An 18,613-nucleotide genomic window follows, 5' to 3' on the forward strand; every position below is an offset into this window, starting at 1 on the left:
AGTTAAAGACAATATTTCTGATATTGTGCGAGAATTTGTTAAGCGCATCAAATATACTTTAATTTGTAATTTGTTTTTAGTTGGATCATTGATTTATATGTATGCATCGTCAGATTGCTTTTTTGTTATTAATTTACATTGCAAGTGAAGTAGACTTCAGTTATTACCCGGCTGTGCCCGTGTTATCTTTTCTCTACATGTAAATTTAAGATGCAGTATATTTACATAACTTCAACATAATATTTCAAAAGCCTGTGGCAATGCACGGGCATCCTACTAGTTATTGTAAAACATGAATATTTTGAAACTTAGATTACCATTTTCAAAATATTAAAAATTTCAAAATTATATTACAAATATGTGAATGCTTTTAAAAATATTGAAAGCATTATACTAATTCTTAAGTACTAGTTTAATTACATGAATATTTAAAAGTACATGAACATTTATTTATTATTGTAATTATAGTTTAAATATTTCTTTATAATTTGAGAAAAAATAAAAAACAACTAACATATGAAAAATGGGCCGCACTGACGGTAGCCCATTTTACTCCGTGGGGGAAATAAAGTTTAGCGATGCCCATTGGACAACATAGTTACTTGGACGATGTGGTTAGCCGAGAGCAACTAGTTGACGAGCGCTCCTTCGGGAGCCTCACAACGATCAGCGCCACTTGGCGTGCTCTCAGCCGCCCGCCACATGTCGCGCTTTGGGTGCTCCCTCCGGATTTTTTACATTTTCCGCACACGTTTTCGGCATTATAAACGGGTTTTTCGAGGTTTTTCGACGTTTCGGTTTACCACCGGTCTTCCTTAATTTTTGGACTATTTTGTAAAGCGAAAAAATGTTTTTTTCATTTGCGAGTGTCACAGTTTTGCTTCCGCGAGAGGCATGGTTTTGCTTTCGCGAGAGTCATGGCCGTGCCTCTCGGAAACTAAAAAAACGCGTTTTCTCTTTTTTTCTCCTTCCGCGAGAGGCATGTTTGTGCTTTCGCGAGAGTCACGGCAGTGCCTCTCGGAAACAAAAAAACGTGTTTTCTGTTTTTTTTCCTTCCGCGAGAGGCACGGTTTTGCTTCCGCGAGAGGCATGGTTGTGCTTTCGCGAGAGGCACGGCCGTGCCTCCTCAGAAACGAAAAAACGTCTTTTCTCTTCTCTTTTTCCCTTCCGCGAGAGGCACGGGCGTGCCTCTTTTGAAAAGGGGAAAAACCCGTGCTCCCTGTTCGGTTTTTTCGTCCGGTTTTTTGTGTGAAAAAAAGTTCGTCAAAACCTATCAACATGGGATCTAGTTTTGAAGATCCCGACGCGGGGAATCCAATGGTGAAAAGGGTTCGAGATTTGGACACACGGTTTAAGAGATAAAACATTTTGAATAAACAGATCTATGAAAAAGGGAAATCTCCCAGGTTGCGACAAGTGGCGCACATGCAGCGTGTCACTTGTCGCAACGGAGGAAGACGCGAGTGATCTTCGCAATGAGTACTCCTCAATTAGTGATTTCGTGGTTAGCCTAGGTCATTCGCGGCAGTCCGCCAGTCCGAATACCGCTGTGCCTTTTTTTTGTTTATTTCCGTTGTGCACTGACAGGAGAGGCCCGATGGTCATTGAGACGTATAGTCTATCGTCTGTCCTGGCACTGCCAGTGGGCCCGCGCCATGTTTTTTTTCATGATAATACGTGTCTCATTCATATCATAAAGATTAAAGTACAAATCACGTAAGACCAACATGATAAAATTGAAAAGACAACATAACATCTCTAAGCTTGACACCAATGTCTGTCACCCGCCTCCGACACCACCGCAACAGCCACTGAAGGAAAAAATGACGAATCGCCTCCTTACCCGAGCTTGATGTGGCTCCATCGCTGACATGTAGCTTTGCGGACCTCCAAAGCGGCTCCCCAAAAGTGAAGCCATTACCGTTGAACGAATTAGACCGGGGCAATATTCCGGACACGTCATCGAACTCCAGATCTAGCACCCCACCACAACTAAGACGCCCAAGGAGGAAACCATGCCTGCAATCCATTAACCACGAACCCGACACATATTCCGTCTTCGAGATGTCTAGTCAGCAACATTGAACTTAATTTGAACCGTATCTGTACTATGTTGTCAAGTTTTAGAATCAGTTCGATGTATTTTCCAAGTTCAGACACCAAAATAAACATCGATAGCAAGTTTAAGCACAAGTGATGTTATTACCTCCTATCTAGATGGAGCAATATTAAATACTACTCCCTCCGTCCCATAATATAAGAGCGTTTTTGATGTTATGGGATGGAGGGAGTAACTCCATTCTATAATATAGTGCGACTGCGGCGGGAGCAAAAATTATACCACTGAAATTATTCTTGTTGACTAAATTTATGATCAAATTTAGATCTCAAGAAACGTGGACGCACTACACTGTACTTACTCCGTTCCTAAATATAAGTCTTTGTAGAGATTTCACTAGGTGGGCTACATACGGAACAAAATAAATGAATCTACACTTAAAATGCATCTATATACATCTGTACGTGGTTTATAGTGAAATCTCTATAAAGACTTATATTTAGGAAGGGAGGGAGTAGAACAAAGGAGTACTTAACCTGTGAAGAAAAAGTTACAATGTCAGGTCCCCAAATAATTAATCCGACATAAATGCCTCGTGATTCGTGATGGTCATACGTGCCAATCACAGGACCATTCGTTCGTTTGCTGCTGTACCTACCACCGAACAAGCTGATGCCATTTATATTAGCGAGTCGCTAAGAATAAGGCAATCAACGAAGAAAGAGTAGCCAGCAGCTCAGAACACTCTCCATGGCAGCAAAACCGACCATCGTCCTCCTGCCCGCCTGGGGCGTCGGCCACTTCATGCCCATGATCGAGGCCGGCAAGCGGATGCTCCAATGCTGCAGCAGCAGCAGCGCCCTCTCGCTCACGGTGCTCCTCATGCCGGCCCCCACGGCGCAGGCCGTGTCCGACATCGCCGACCACATACGCCGGGAGGAGGAGGCCGGCGCCGTCGACATCCGCTTCCTCCACCTCCCGCCCGTGCCGCTCCCGACCGACCACACGGGCGTCGAGGAGTGGATCTCCCGCATCGTGCAGCTCCACGTGCCCCACATCCGGGCCGCCGTCTCCGGCCTCACGTGCCCCGTCGCCGCGCTCGTCCTCGACATCTTCTTCACCCCCGCGCTCGACGTGTCCCGCGACCTCGCCGTGCCGGCCTACGTCTACTTCACCTCCGGCGCCGCGATGCTGGCGCTGCTGCTGCGCTCGCCGTCGCTCCAGGAGGAGGTGGAGGGGGAGTTTGAAGGCTCGGTGGACGTGCCCGGGCTGCCGCCGGTGCCGCCGTCCTTCCTGCCGGAGACTTTGCTGGACAAAAAGAGCCCGACGTACGCGTGGTTCCTGTACACGGGGAGGCGCTACATGGAAGCCAACGGCATCATCGTCAACACGGCGGCCGAGCTGGAGCCCGGCGTCCTCGCCGCCATCGCCGAGGGCCGGTGCACCCGCGGCGCCCGCGCCCCGACCGTGTACCCCATCGGGCCAGCAATCTCGCTAATAACAAGCCCGCCGGCCGAGCAGTCGCAGCCGCACGAGTGCGTGCGGTGGCTCGACTCGCAGCCTCCGAGCTCGGTGCTCTTCCTCTGCTTCGGGAGCAAAGGGATGCTCCCGCCAGCGCAGGTGCACGAGATAGCGCACGGCCTGGAGCGCAGCGGCCACCGCTTCCTGTGGGTGCTGCGCGGCCTGCCGGTGGACACCACGATGGGCGCGAGAGAACCGACAGACGCGAACCTCGCCGAGCTGCTCCCGGAGGGCTTCCTGGAGAAGACGAAGGGGAGAGGGCTGGTGTGGCCGACGAGGGCACCGCAGAAGGAGATCCTGGCGCACGCCGCCGTCGGGGGCTTCGTCACGCACTGCGGCTGGAACTCCATCCTCGAGAGCCTCTGGTTCGGCGTGCCCATGCTGCCGTGGCCGCTCGCCGCCGACCAGCACCTCAACGCGTTCGCGGTCGTCCACGGGATCGGCGCCGCCGTGCCGTTGGAGATGGACAGGGAGCGCGGGAACTACGTCGAAGCGGCGCAGCTGGAGCGAGCGGTCAGGTCCCTCATGGGCGGGGGCGGCGGCGAGGAGGGGGTTAATAAGGCGAGGGAGAAGGCCATGGAGATGAAGCGCGCCTGCCGCCATGCCGTGGAGCAGAGCGGTTCTTCCCACGCTTCGCTGCAGAGGCTCTCCGAGGAGCTCGTCGGAGGTGCGGTGCTGCCCAAAAGAGGAACGTAGTCGGATCACGTGTAATGTTTCTTTTATCCAACTACTATGCTGTGCTTTCGGGAATAAATTCACCGTAGTTCTCGCTGTTGCTTTCATTTCTATTCTGTTTGGGGAATACATTCACCGTCGTGTCTATCTTCAAAAATACTACATATATTTTGTTCTGTTTGTTTCATTTCTATTGCTCTCAATCATCTGTTTAAAATGAGGAAGATTAAAAGAAAACTCAACAATGCATGCAGAAATTCTTACTCATTTTAATGGTCATGCATGATGCATTACAGTCAATGCAAATTAAACTATAACTACTTTTTGAAAATATGAAATTTATTTCACCACTCACCATTTATCTTGCTTGGAAAGTTTTTTATGTTAGATCCTTTAAACAAAAGGGGGAGTTGCATATTTTTGTTTTGTTTTGCAGGGAGTGTATTAACAAAGTACTTGCCACTGCATGCATATTTATGTTCCTTGCACCTGGCTTGTGGTATAGGTTATTGTTAGCGTCCAACTCGGTCTAGCCCACATTTTACTTACGTTTTGGACGTTTATGTGCACACGGGGCGCCCTCGTATGTCCCGACCCTCTCTCTTCCGACGCCTTTGATCCACATGCGATTTTGTCACATATTGTGATGATGCTAATCCAAATCAAGCTTAATTGAAAACTCAATAATCCTACGTCTAAATAAAGTGTACAAAAGTCTTGTGTAACTTCCTAAAGTAGTAACTAGCAGTACTCTTGCCCGATAAATCGCGAGTGGACATGCCACCACGCGCGTCCGAAATCCACACCGCACGCTGCCGCGTGATGCGTGCAGCTTTAATACCCTCCGGCCGTATAAGGAATTCGCCTCCTTGTATAGCATTCGGTATAGCGTGTGTATGTGCACCTGACACATGCAGTGCATGGCCCGCGTGGCAGCGCGTGCATTAATCCCACACCCAGCAGCCCAATGGCAATAATTCAACGATCTGGCGGCCCACATGCGGGCAACATATCTGGTGATACAATGCTCCGATGGATCATGGGCCTTTCGATTATGTTGGAAGGGACACGATGAAGGCACGCGTGATGAGCAGCCTCTCCACCGCAAAATATACAAAAACACTCTGATTCATGTTATTAATTAAGCATCAGGCCCTTTTCCTACTAGTAGTACTAGTTTATGAGCCTCGGTTTCACTTACGGGCAGAAAAAAGGCCCAAACGCAGAAACTTAAACCTGGTTTTCACTCATGTCTTGCTATTCCTGCAATCTCCATATGAAATTATGCCATCTCCATAATTTGCTTTATACTGCTAAAAGTTCAACAAAATAAATCTAGTAATTTTTTGGTTACTTTGTCCATTAAACACTAATAGTAGTCTGGTATGTCTAGTCCGTAAATTTGCATATAATGTCAATTATGATAATCCACAAAGTAGGGATGAAAACGGAGCGGAAACGGACGGAACTGAGTGCTATCATATTTGTTTTCATATTTTTTTGCAGAAGCGGAAACGAATACAGAAACCCCGGAAATGAATACGGAAACAGATACTACCGGAAACGGACACGGAGCAAATACAAAGCGGATACGGAAACAGAAATAGGCATTGATCGGAACTTAAAAACCCCTTGAATCATAGAGAAATACACACAAAAACAAACAAATTTAATGAGTTGTCAACATGGCTATAAAATAATATCATTATGTTAGCAACTTAGCGTAGTATTGTAGTAGTACCGGACAATTGCGTATAGGGTCAAGCTGAGTACATGTGTGGTAGTAGAAGTTGGGCCTTAGATCCATTCTACTAATTGTGTCATTGTGTTCTCTTTGGTGGTTGGGCTATGAAGCAGCTATAGGTCTATAGTAAAAAACAGAAATTCCATATTCACGGAAACGGAAAGTTCCATGCATTTTCATGCATGTTCCACCGGAAAACACTGTTTTGTTTTTGTTTCCGTTTCCGCATAAAAAAATTCCATTTCCACTTCCGTTTTGCAAATTTCCGTTTCCGTTTTCATATTTCCTCTCCGTTTCTATTTTTTCTCCGGAAAAACGGAAAGTTTCCACTCCATTTTCATCCCTACCACAAAGAGTACTATTATAAACGAACATTTTCCACTGTTGGTCTTCACATATTCGATGTGCTGTTCTAGCTTGTACAATCTGAAATCAGTTGGACAACTGACCTAGTACTCCATTGCGAGAGACATGCTATACTTTTTTTTCCAGGTTAACATCTACAGTTTTAGAATGTGTATATGGTTTTTACCAGTAGAAGCGTGTTGTACTTTTCTTTCTTGTGATAACAAGGTTACATGCATCATTTCACGGATGCTCCTGCTAAATAAACAATGGGCAAAATTGAGGAAATGCAGAAATCCTCAACTTCCTATTCCCTTGGGCTTAATTAAGTATAAAATCCAGGGTGCTTCTGGTATATTCTGCGGTGGAGGAGCTGGTCATCACCCTTGCATTCATCATGTCCCTTTGAATATGATCTAGCGGTCCAGGATTCATTCGAGCATTGTAGCACCTGAGATCCCGTATCACTAGATATGTCCTCCCCACATGCGATGCACATATTAAAGACACAACATAAGAGTGAATACGCTCAGCTGCCCCTGCAAAACATAAATGCACCCAACAATGAATTGATGATCCATCAACGCAACGGCATCCTAGCTGCGTGTCTCTCGCAACAAAGAAATTGGAGAGATGCTTACAGGCGTGCCGCAGCTAGAAGACGACGACAACGCTGACTTTTTCCTACTTGCTAAACGCGAGAGAAGCGTGCAGTGGGTGTGTTGTGCAACCGATGACGCTCTCCGTCTATGCAGAACCCATCTCCACACCTTGCTCTGTTCGTCCACGGTCGACGGAAAGACGAGATGCGCACTGCGAGAACCGAACTTGGGCGACAACTCAATTATGTCCACCCAGCGCCCAAAGCAATTATTCGACCGGCTGGGCGTCGCCTCGCCCGTGTATTCATACGACATTAAATGCAGCCCTGGCCCACACCACGGCGTATAAAGTGAGGTATTTGGGAAGCTGCTAATTAAGCTGCCCGGTATTCCCAGATGGCCTATTAAAAGTAGTCATCGCGACGCACAGGCGGACGTCCTGGATATGGGCTGCGCGTGGCCGCATGTCCTAAAAATCCGCGCCGTTCTCTTGCCCTCCTTCCTTCCCTATATACTCCCTCCTTTCCGGTTTATAGGGCTCAATTCAAAAATCTCACCAACCAAGGTAGATGGTGAGTGGTGAAATATTTTTTGTAGTTTGCAAAAGCACCTAATTAATGCTCTTGTTTATCTCAAAAATTATGTTTATCAATGAATTAATTGCAATGCATGCATGCATAAAGTACATGCATTGGTCAATTTTCTCTTAGTACTTGCATGCAATGATTTAATGCACCTTGGAATCTGAACATGTGATGGGGAACAACTAAATTGAGCCTTATGAAATGGAAAAACTAAAATTCTGAGACAAGCCCTATAAACCGGAAAGGAGGGAGTATCTCCAATCCTACGATAAACACATAAGGGCATCTTTAAAGCGGACCCTCAAATCTCCCGTAAGCGTCTGGACCGACACAACTTTTTATATATGTGTACCATTATCATACGTGCACATATAGAATACTTCAAATTCGTTGATGCGCATGCATCATCGATCCACACACTACCAGAATAACTGCTTGCGCCGACGGCCTCATCTATGCCGACGGCCCCCGTCGGCATAGATGGACCTATGCCAACGGCCAAGGACAGGCCGTAGGCGTAGAAAAGCCGTCGGCATAGATCCATCTATGTCGACGGGGCCGTCGGCATAGACGAAGCCGTCGGGACCGCTCGAGATACGCCTACGGGGACCGTCGGCATAGGCGCGGCCGTCGGCATAGCCCGGGCCCACCTACCCGGTCAGCGCTGACAGTTTGACGGCATTGAAACTACGCTGACGGGAGGTAACGGCGGCCGTCGGCATATCTATGGCAGAGGTATGCCTATGGCATAGCCGTTGGCATAGACCTGGCCCATGCCCCTCTGCCACGTCATCGATCCGTGTGCGCTTTATTTAGTTTTATTTTTAATTTTGCTTTATACTATCTATGGCAAAGGTATGCCTACGGCATAGCCGTCGGCATAGGCCCCTCTGTCACGTCATCGATCCGTGTGCCATGCCACATCATCGATCCGTGGGACTACACCTCTGTGTGTGCACAGATATGCCGACGGCCTTGCCGTCGGCAAACAATTATTTTACTTTATTTTTTTATTTTTACTTTATTTTAGTTTTTGTTTTTGCATAAGATAATTATGCCTTATCTAAAAAAACAAACCCCGATGGTATATCGATTGCCCCCCGTTACGAACGTCGCTATCGCCGTGTCACGGAGGGGGGAAACGGTCGACACGGAGGGAATTCCGGTTGGTGGGGGGATTCGGGGTGTAGCTATGTCACCGAAACATCGGACGGGTCCCGATGCATATGTGAAAGTGTTCAGGCATGCGTAGACGCCCGTCTTGGGGCTCCGCGGTGTGCCCCCCCCCCCCCCCCCCCGCACGCAAGGCAGTGCCGCCGTCACTTCGAGGGGGCCAAAGCCCGGAGACGCGTGCCGCCTCTTCGGACATGCCACCACACCGTACGGCATGTATGAGGTCCTGGTGCGACGCTCGGGTGGCATTGCTACCCCCGTAGGCGCCCCGTCCCGCCTAACCCTGTAGCGTTTGACCACGGGATCTAGCCCTTTGACTTTGCACGGACGCGCTTTGAGCAGTGGACCTATCCACCCGATTGGGTTAGGTCAGCCCATAGGAACACTTTGGAGCAACATTCGGGCCAGACCCACAGCAAGATTCCCTCCGTGTAGACCCAACGCGTCTGTATCCCCCCTCCAGGTGCCGGCGGCGGCGCCGTCCGTGAGGGGGGCACACCCCGAAGATGCGTGCCGCCTCTTCGGACATGCCACCACACCACCCCGCATGTATGAGGGCCCGGTGCGACGCTCGGGTGGCATTGCTACCCCCCCCCCCCCAGGGCCCCCGTCCCGCCTAACCTTGTAGCGTTTGACCACGGGATCTAGCCCTTTGACTTTGCACGGACGGGCTTTGAGCAGTGGACCTATCCACCCGGTTGTGTTAGGTCAGCCAATAGGAACACTTTGGAGCAACATCCGGGCCAGACCCACAGCAAGATCCCCTCCGTGTAGACCCGACGCGTCCGTTTCCCCCCTCCAGGTGCCGGCGGCGGCGCCGTCCGTGAGGGGGGGCACACCCCGGAGACGCGTGCCGGGCGTTTGCACCCGCCAGAACACTTCCAGACTTGTGAGAGGCCGCCTACGCAAGATTTGGCGGCATGCTAGTGAAAGGAAATATGCCCTAGAGGCAATAATAAAGTATTATTTATTTCCTTGTATCATGATAAATGTTTATTATTCATGCTAGAATTGTATTAACCGGAAACATAATACATGTGTGAATATATAGACAAACAGAGTGTCACTAGTATGCCTCTACTTGACTAGCTCGTTAATCAAAGATGGTTATGTTTCCTAGCCATAGACATAAGTTGTCATTTGATTAACGAGATCACCTCATTAGGAGAATGACGTGATTGACTTGACCCATTCCGTTAGCTTAGCACTCGATCGTTTAGTATGTTGCTATTGCTTTCTTCATGACTTATACATGTTCCTATGACTATGAGATTATGCAACTCCCGTTTACCGGAGGAACACTTTGTGTGCTACCAAACGTCACAACGTAAATGGGTGATTATAAAGGTGCTCTACAGGTGTCTCCAAAGGTACTTGTTGGGTTGGCGTATTTCGAGATTAGGATTTGTCACTCCAATTGTCGGAGAGGTATCTCTGGGCCCACTCGGTAATGCACATCACTATAAGCCTTGCAAGCATTGTGACTAATGAGTTAGTTGCGGGATGATGTGTTACGGAACGAGTAAAGAGACTTGCCGGTAACGAGATTGAACTAGGTATCGAGATACCGACGATCAAATCTCGGGCAAGTAACATACCGGTGACAAAGGGAACAACGTATGTTGTTATGCGGTCTGACCGATAAAGATCTTCGTAGAATATGTGGGAGCCAATATGGGCATCCAGGTCCCGCTATTGGTTATTGACCGGAGACGTGTCTCGGTCATGTCTACATAGTTCTCGAACCCGTAGGGTCCGCACGCTTAACATTACGATGACAATTTTATTGAGTTTTGATGTACCGAAGGAGTTCGGAGTCCCGGATGAGATCGGGGATATGACGAGGAGTCTCGAAATGGTCGAGACGTAAAAATCGATATATTGGAGGACTATATTCGGACTTCGGAAAGGTTCCGAGTGATTCGGGTATTTTTCGGAGTACCGGAGAGTTACGGGAATTCGTATTGGGCCTTAATGGGCCATACGGGAAAGGAGAGAAAGGCCTCAAAAGGTGGCCGCACCGCTCCCCATGGTCTGGTCCGAATTGGACTAGGGAATGGGGGCGCACCCTTCCTTCTTTCTCCTTCCCCCTTCCCTTCTCCTACTCCCACAAGGAAAGGAGGAGTCCTACTCCCGGTGGGAGTAGGACTCCCCCCTATGGCGCGCCTCTCCCCTTGGCCGGCTGCCTCCCCCTTGCTCCTTTATATACGGGGGCAGGGGGCACCCCAGAGACACAACAATTGATCCTTGAGATCTCTTAGCCGTGTGCGGTGCCCCCCTCCACCATATTACACCTCGATAATACCGTTGCGGAGCTTAGGCGAAGCCCTGCGTCGGTGGAACATCATCATCATCACCACGCCGTCGTGCTGACGAAAATCTCCCTCAACACTCGGCTGGATCGGAGTTCGAGGGACGTCATCGAGCTGAACGTGTGTAGAACTCGGAGGTGCCGTACGTTCGGTACTTGATCGGTCGGATCGTGAAGACGTACGACTACATCAACCGCGTTGTGATAACGCTTCCGCTGTCGGTCTACGAGGGTACGTGGACAACACTCTCCCCTCTCGTTGCTATGCATCACCATGATCTTGCGTATGCGTAGGACATTTTTTGAAATTACTACGTTCCCCAACAGTGGCATCCGAGCCAGGTTTTATGCGTTGATGCTATGCACGAGTAGAACACAAGTGAGTTGTGGGCGATATAAGTCATACTGCTTACCAGCATGTCATACTTTGGTTCAGCGGTATTGTGAGATGAAGCGGCCCGGACCGACATTACGCATACGCTTACGCGAGACTGGTTTCACCGTTGCGAGCACTCGTTGCTTAAAGGTGACCGGCGGGTGTCTGTCTCTCTCACTTTAGTTGAACCGAGTGTGGCTACGCCCGGTCCTTGCGAAGGTTAAAACAGCACCAACTTGACAAACTATCGTTGTGGTTTTGATGCGTAGGTAAGAACGGTTCTTGCTAAGCCCGTAGCAGCCATGTAAAACATGCAACAACAAAGTAGAGGACGTCTAACTTGTTTTTGCAGGGCATGTTGTGATGTGATATGGTCAAGACATGATGTGATATAATGTGTTGTATGAGATGATCATGTTTTGTAACCGAGTTATCGGCAACTGGCAGGAGCCATATGGTTGTCGCTTTATTGTATGAGATGCAATCGCCATGTAATAGTTTTACTTTATCTCTAAGCGGTAGCGATAGTCGTAAAAGCAATAAGGTGGCGAGACGACAACGATGCTACGATGGAGATCAAGGTGTCGCGCCGGTGACGATGGTGATCATGACGGTGCTTCGGAGATGGAGATCACAAGCACGGTGCTTCGGAGATGGAGATCACAAGCACAAGATGATGATGGCCATATCATATCATTTATATTGATTGCATGTGATGTTAATCCTTTATGCATCTTATCTTGCTTTGTTTGACGGTAGCATTATAAGATGACCCTTCACTAAATTATCAAAGTATAAGTGTTCTCCCTGAGTATGCACCGTTGCGAAAGTTCTTCGTGCTGAGACACCACGTGATGATCGGGTGTGATAGGCTCTACGTTCAAATACAACGGGTGCAAAACAGTTGCACACGCGGAATACTCAGGTTAAACTTGACGAGCCTAGCATATAACAGATATGGCCTCGGAACACGGAGACCGAAAGGTCGAGCGTGAATCATATAGTAGATATGATCAACATAATGATGTTCACCATTGAAACTACTCCATCTCACGTGATGATCGGACATGGTTTAGTTGATATGGATCACGTGATCACTTAGAGGATTAGAGGGATGTCTATCTAAGTGGGAGTTCTTAAGTAATATGATTAATTGAACTTGAATTTATCATGAACTTAGTACCTGATAGTATTTTGCTTGTCTATGTTAATTGTAGATAGATGGCCCGTGCTGTTGTTCCGTTGAATTTTAATGCGTTCTTGAGAAAGCAAAGTTGAAAGATGATGGTAGCAATTACACGGACTGGGTCCGTAACTTGAGGATTATCCTCATTGCTGCACAGAAGAATTACGTCCTGGAAGCACCGCTGGGTGCCAGGCCTGCTGCAGGAGCAACACCAGATGTTATGAACGTCTGGCAGAGCAAAGCTGATGACTACTCGATAGTTCAGTGTGCCATGCTTTACGGCTTAGAACCGGGTCTTCAACGACGTTTTGAACGTCATGGAGCATATGAGATGTTCCAGGAGTTGAAGTTAATATTTCAAGCAAATGCCCGAATTGAGAGATATGAAGTCTCCAATAAGTTCTTCAGCTGCAAGATGGAAGAGAATAGTTCTGTCAGTGAGCATATACTCAAAATGTCTGGGTATAACAATCACTTGATTCAACTGGGAGTTAATCTTCCGGATGATAGCGTTATTGACAGAATTCTTCAATCACTGCCACCAAGCTACAAGAGCTTCGTGATGAACTATAATATGCAAGGGATGAGTAAGACAATTCCCGAGCTCTTCGCAATGCTAAAGGCTGCGGAGGTAGAAATCAAAAAGGAGCATCAAGTGTTGATGGTCAATAAGACCACCAGTTTCAAGAAAAAGGGTAAAGGGAAGAAGAAAGGGAACTTCAAGAAGAACAGCAAACAAGTTGCTGCTCAGGAGAAGAAACCCAAGTCTGGACCTAAGCCTGAAACTGAGTGCTTCTACTGCAAGCAAACTGGTCACTGGAAGCGGAACTGCCCAAAGTATTTGGCGGATAAGAAGGATGGCAAGGTGAACAAAGGTATATGTGATATACATGTTATTGATGTGTACCCTACTAATGCTCGCAGTAGCACCTGGGTATTTGATACTGGTTCTGTTGCTAATATTTGCAACTCGAAACAGGGGCTACGGATTAAGCGAAGATTGGCTAAGGACGAGGTGACGATGCGTGTGGGAAATGGTTCCAAAGTCGATGTGATCGCGGTCGGCACGCTACCTCTACATCTACCTTCGGGATTAGTTTTAGACCTAAATAATTGTTATTTGGTGCCAGCGTTGAGCATGAACATTATATCTGGATCTTGTTTGATGCGGGACGGTTATTCATTTAAATCAGAGAATAATGGTTGTTCTATTTATATGAGTAATATATTTTATGGTCATGCACCCTTGAAGAGTGGTCTATTTTTGTTGAATCTCGATAGTAGTGATACACATATTCATAATATTGAAACCAAAAGATGCAGCGTTGATAATGATAGTGCAACTTATTTGTGGCACTGCCGTTTAGGTCATATCGGTGTAAAGCGCATGAAGAAACTCCATACTGATGGACTTTTGGAACCACTTGATTATGAATCACTTGGTACTTGCGAACCGTGCCTCATGGGCAAGATGACTAAAACACCGTTCTCCGGAACTATGGAGAGAGCAACAGATTTGTTGGAAATCATACATACAGATGTATGTGGTCCGATGAATGTTAAGGCTCGTGGCAGATATCGTTATTTTCTCACCTTCATAGATGATTTAAGCAGATATCTACTTAATGAAACATAAGTCTGAAACATTTGAAAAGTTCAAAGAATTTCAGAGTGAAGTTGAAAATCATCGTAACAAGAAAATAAAGTTTCTATGATCAGATCGTGGAGGAGAATATTTGAGTTACGAGTTTGGTCTACATTTGAAACAATGCGGAATAGTTTCGCAACTCACGCCACCCGGAACACCACAGCGTAATGGTGTGTCCGAACGTCGTAATCGCACTTTACTAGATATGGTGCAATCTATGATGTCTCTTACTGATTTACCGCTATCGTTTCGGGGTTATGCTTTAGAGACGGCTGCATTCACGTTAAATAGGGCACCATCAAAATCCGTTGAGACGACGCCTTATGAACTGTGGTTTGGCAAGAAACCAAAGTTGTCGTTTCTTAAAGTTTGGGGCTGCGATGCTTATGTGAAGAAACTTCAACCTGATAAGCTCGAACCCAAATCGGAGAAATGTGTCTTCATAGGATACCCAAAGGAGACTGTTGGGTATACCTTCTATCACAGATCCGAAGGCAAAACTTTTGTTGCTAAATTCGGAAATTTTCTAGAGAAGGAGTTTCTCTCGAAAGAAGTGAGTGGGAGGAAAGTAGAACTTGATGAGGTAACTATACCTGCTCCCTTATTGGAAAGTAGTTCATCACAGAAACCAGTTTCTGAGACACCTACACCAATTAGTGAGGAAGTTAATGATGATGATCATGAAACTTCAGATCAAGTTATTACTGAACCTCGTAGATCAACCAGAGTAAGATCCGCACCAGAGTGGTACGGTAATCCTGTTCTGGAAGTTATGTTACTAGACCATGACGAACCTACGAACTATGAAGAAGCGATGGTGAGCCCAGATTCCGCAAAATGGCTTGAGGCCATGAAATCTGAGATGGGATCCATGTATGAGAACAAAGTATGGACTTTGGTTGACTTGCCCAATGATCGGCAAGCCATTGAAAATAAATGGATCTTCAAGAAGAAGACTGACGCTGATGGTAATGTTACTGTCTATAAAGCTCGACTTGTTGCGAAAGGTTTTCGACAAGTTCAAGGGATTGACTACGATGAGACCTTCTCACCCGTAGCGATGCTTAAGTCTGTCCGAATCATGTTAGCAATTGCCGCATTTTATGATTATGAAATTTGGCAAATGGATGTCAAAACTGCATTCCTAAATGGATTTCTGGAACAAGAGTTGTATATGATGCAACCAGAAGGTTTTGTCGATCCAAAGGGAGCTAACAAAGTGTGCAAGCTCCAGCGATCCATTTATGGACTGGTGCAAGCCTCTCGGAGTTGGAATAAACGCTTTGATAGTGTGATCAAAGCATTTGGTTTTATACAGACTTTTGGAGAAGCCTGTATTACAAGAAAGTGAGTGGGAGCTCTGTAGCATTTCTGATATTATATGTGGATGACATATTACTGATTGGAAATGATATAGAATTTCTGGATAGCATAAAGGGATACTTGAATAAGAGTTTTTCAATGAAAGACCTCGGTGAAGCTGCATATATATTGGGCATCAAGATCTATAGAGATAGATCAAGACGCTTAATTGGACTTTCACAAAGCACATGCCTTGACAATGTTTTGAAGAAGTTCAAAATGGATCAAGCAAAGAAAGGATTCTTGCCTGTGTTGCAAGGTGTGAAGATGAGTAAGACTCAATGCCCGACCACTGCAGAAGATAGAGAGAAGATGAAAGATGTCCCCTATGCTTCAGCCATAGGCTCTATCATGTATGCAATGCTGTGTACCAGACCTGATGTATGCCTTGCTATAAGTCTAGCAGGAAGGTACCAAAGTAATCCAGGAGTGGATCACTGGACAGCGGTCAAGAACATCCTGAAATACCTGAAAAGGACTAAGGATATGTTTCTCGTATATGGAGGTGACAAAGAGCTCATCGTAAATGGTTACGTTGATGCAAGCTTTGACACTGATCCGGACGATTCTAAATCGCAAACTGGATACGTATTTACATTGAACGGTGGAGCTGTCAGTTGGTGCAGTTCTAAACAAAGCGTCGTGGCGGGATCTACATGTGAAGCAGAGTACATAGCTGCTTCGGAAGCAGCAAATGAAGGATTCTGGATGAAGGAGTTCATATCCGATCTAGGTGTCATACCTAGTGCATCGGGTCCTATGAAAATCTTTTGTGACAATACTGGTGCAATTGGCTTGGCAAAGGAATCCATATTTCACAAGAGAACCAAGCACATCAAAAGACGCTTCAATTCCATCCGGGATTTAGTCCAGGTGGGAGACATAGAAATTTGCAAGACACATACGGATCTGAATGTTGCAGACCCGTTGACTAAGACTCTTCCACGAGCAAAACATGATCAGCACCAAGGCTCCATGGGTGTAAGAATCATTACTGTGTAATCTAGATTATTGACTCTAGTGCAAGTGGGAGACTGAAAAGAAATATGCCCTAGAGGCAATAATAAAGTATTATTTATCTCCTTGTATCATGATAAATGTTTATTATTCATGCTAGAATTGTATTAACCGGAAACATAATACATGTGTGAATATATAGACAAACAGAGTGTCACTAGTATGCCTCTACTTGACTAGCTCGTTAATCAAAGATGGTTATGTTTCCTAGCCATAGACATAAGTTGTCATTTGATTAACGAGATCACCTCATTAGGAGAATGACGTGATTGACTTGACCCATTCCGTTAGCTTAGCACTCGATTGTTTAGTATGTTGCTATTGCTTTCTTCATGACTTATACATGTTCCTATGACTATGAGATTATGCAACTCCCGTTTACCGGAGGAACACTTTGTGTGCTACCAAACATCACAACGTAAATGGGTGATTATAAAGGTGCTCTACAGGTGTCTCCAAAGGTACTAGTTGGGTTGGCGTATTTCGAGATTAGGATTTGTCACTCCAATTGTCGGAGAGGTATCTCTGGGCCCACTCGGTAATGGACATCACTATAAGCCTTGCAAGCATTGTGACTAATGAGTTAGTTGCGGGATGATGTGTTACGGAACGAGTAAAGAGACTTGCCGGTAACGAGATTGAACTAGGTATCGAGATACCGGCGATCAAATCTCGGGCAAGTAACATACAGGTGACAAAGGTAACAACGTATGTTGTTATGCGGTCTGACCGATAAAGATCTTCGTAGAATATGTGGGAGCCAATATGGGCATCCAGGTCCCGCTATTGGTTATTGACCGGAGACGTGTCTCGGTCATGTCTACATAGTTCTCGAACCCGTAGGGTCCGCACGCTTAACGTTACGATGACAGTTTTATTGAGTTTTGATGTACCGAAGGAGTTCAGAGTCCCGGATGAGATCCGGGATATGACGAGGAGTCTCGAAATGTTCGAGACGTAAAAATTAATATATTGGACGACTATATTCGGACTTCGGAAAGGTTCCGAGTGATTCGGGTATTTTTCGGAGTACACGAGAGTTACGGGAATTCGTATTGGGCCTTAATGGGCCATACGGGAAAGGAGAGAAAGGCCTCAAAAGGTGGCCGCACCCCTCCCATGGTCTGGTCCGAATTGGACTAGGGAAGGGGGGGCGCACCCTTCCGTCTTTCTCCTTCCCCATTCCCTTCTCCTACTCCCACAAGGAAAGGAGGAGTCCTACTCCCGGTGGGAGTAGGACTCCCCCCTATGGCGCGCCTCTCCCCTTGGCCGGCTGCCTCCCCCTTGCTCCTTTATATACGGGGGCAGGGGGGCACCCCAGAGACACAACAATTGATCCTTGAGATCTCTTAGCCGTGTGCGGTGCCCCCCTCCACCATATTACACCTCGATAATACCGTTGCGGAGCTTAGGCGAAGCCCTGCGTCGGTGGAACATCATCATCGTCACCACGCCGTCGTGCTGACGAAACTCTCCATCAACACTCGGCTGGATCGGAGTTCGAGGGACGTCATCGAGCTGAACGTGTGTAGAACTCGGAGGTGCCGTACGTTCGGTACTTGATCGGTCGGATCGTGAAGACGTACGACTACATCAACCGCGTTGTGATAACGCTTCCGCTGTCGGTCTACGAGGGTACGTGGACAACACTCTCCCCTCTCGTTGCTATGCATCACCATGATCTTGCGTGTGCGTAGGAAATTTTTTGAAATTACTACGTTCCCCAACAGCTAGCCCCTGGAGGCCGCCGGCCACAGTCGTAGACACGCGAAGAGCAATCCGCGTAGAGGGAATTGTTCAGATACTACTCCATCACGAACAATTATGAAAAATTACCATCAACCCTACAACACATGTGCCCACGTCGTGTAAAAAACTCATGATTTTATCGCGCTCCGAGTATTTAATAATATCCATGCCGCATCGTTACCGCAGAACGTCTACTACCGTGTCATCGCCGTTCGTGAGGGTGTGCAGACCCCGGAGACGCATGCCGCCTCTTCGGACATG

At 46.9% G+C, this 18,613-nt stretch overlaps 1 protein-coding gene across 1 annotated transcript; it reads left to right on the plus strand.

Moving 5' to 3' along the window:
- The first annotated feature begins 2,748 nt into the window (after window positions 1-2,748).
- On the plus strand, window positions 2,749-4,442 carry LOC123170406 (anthocyanidin 3-O-glucosyltransferase 2-like). Its single transcript, XM_044588271.1, has one exon. It carries the CDS (start codon window positions 2,810-2,812, stop codon window positions 4,274-4,276), a length of 1,467 nt encoding a protein of 488 aa, XP_044444206.1. The 5' UTR covers window positions 2,749-2,809; the 3' UTR covers window positions 4,277-4,442.
- The last annotated feature ends 14,171 nt before the right edge of the window (window positions 4,443-18,613 follow it).

This window comes from Triticum aestivum, chromosome 7D (assembly GCF_018294505.1).
Source record: "Triticum aestivum cultivar Chinese Spring chromosome 7D, IWGSC CS RefSeq v2.1, whole genome shotgun sequence".
Taxonomy (NCBI): domain Eukaryota; kingdom Viridiplantae; phylum Streptophyta; class Magnoliopsida; order Poales; family Poaceae; genus Triticum; species Triticum aestivum.

Excerpts from the sequence above, each read along its gene's own strand:
- LOC123170406 (XM_044588271.1), top strand. The coding sequence starts at position 2,810 with ATGGCAGCAAAACCGACCATCGTCCTCCTGCCCGCCTGGGGCGTCGGC.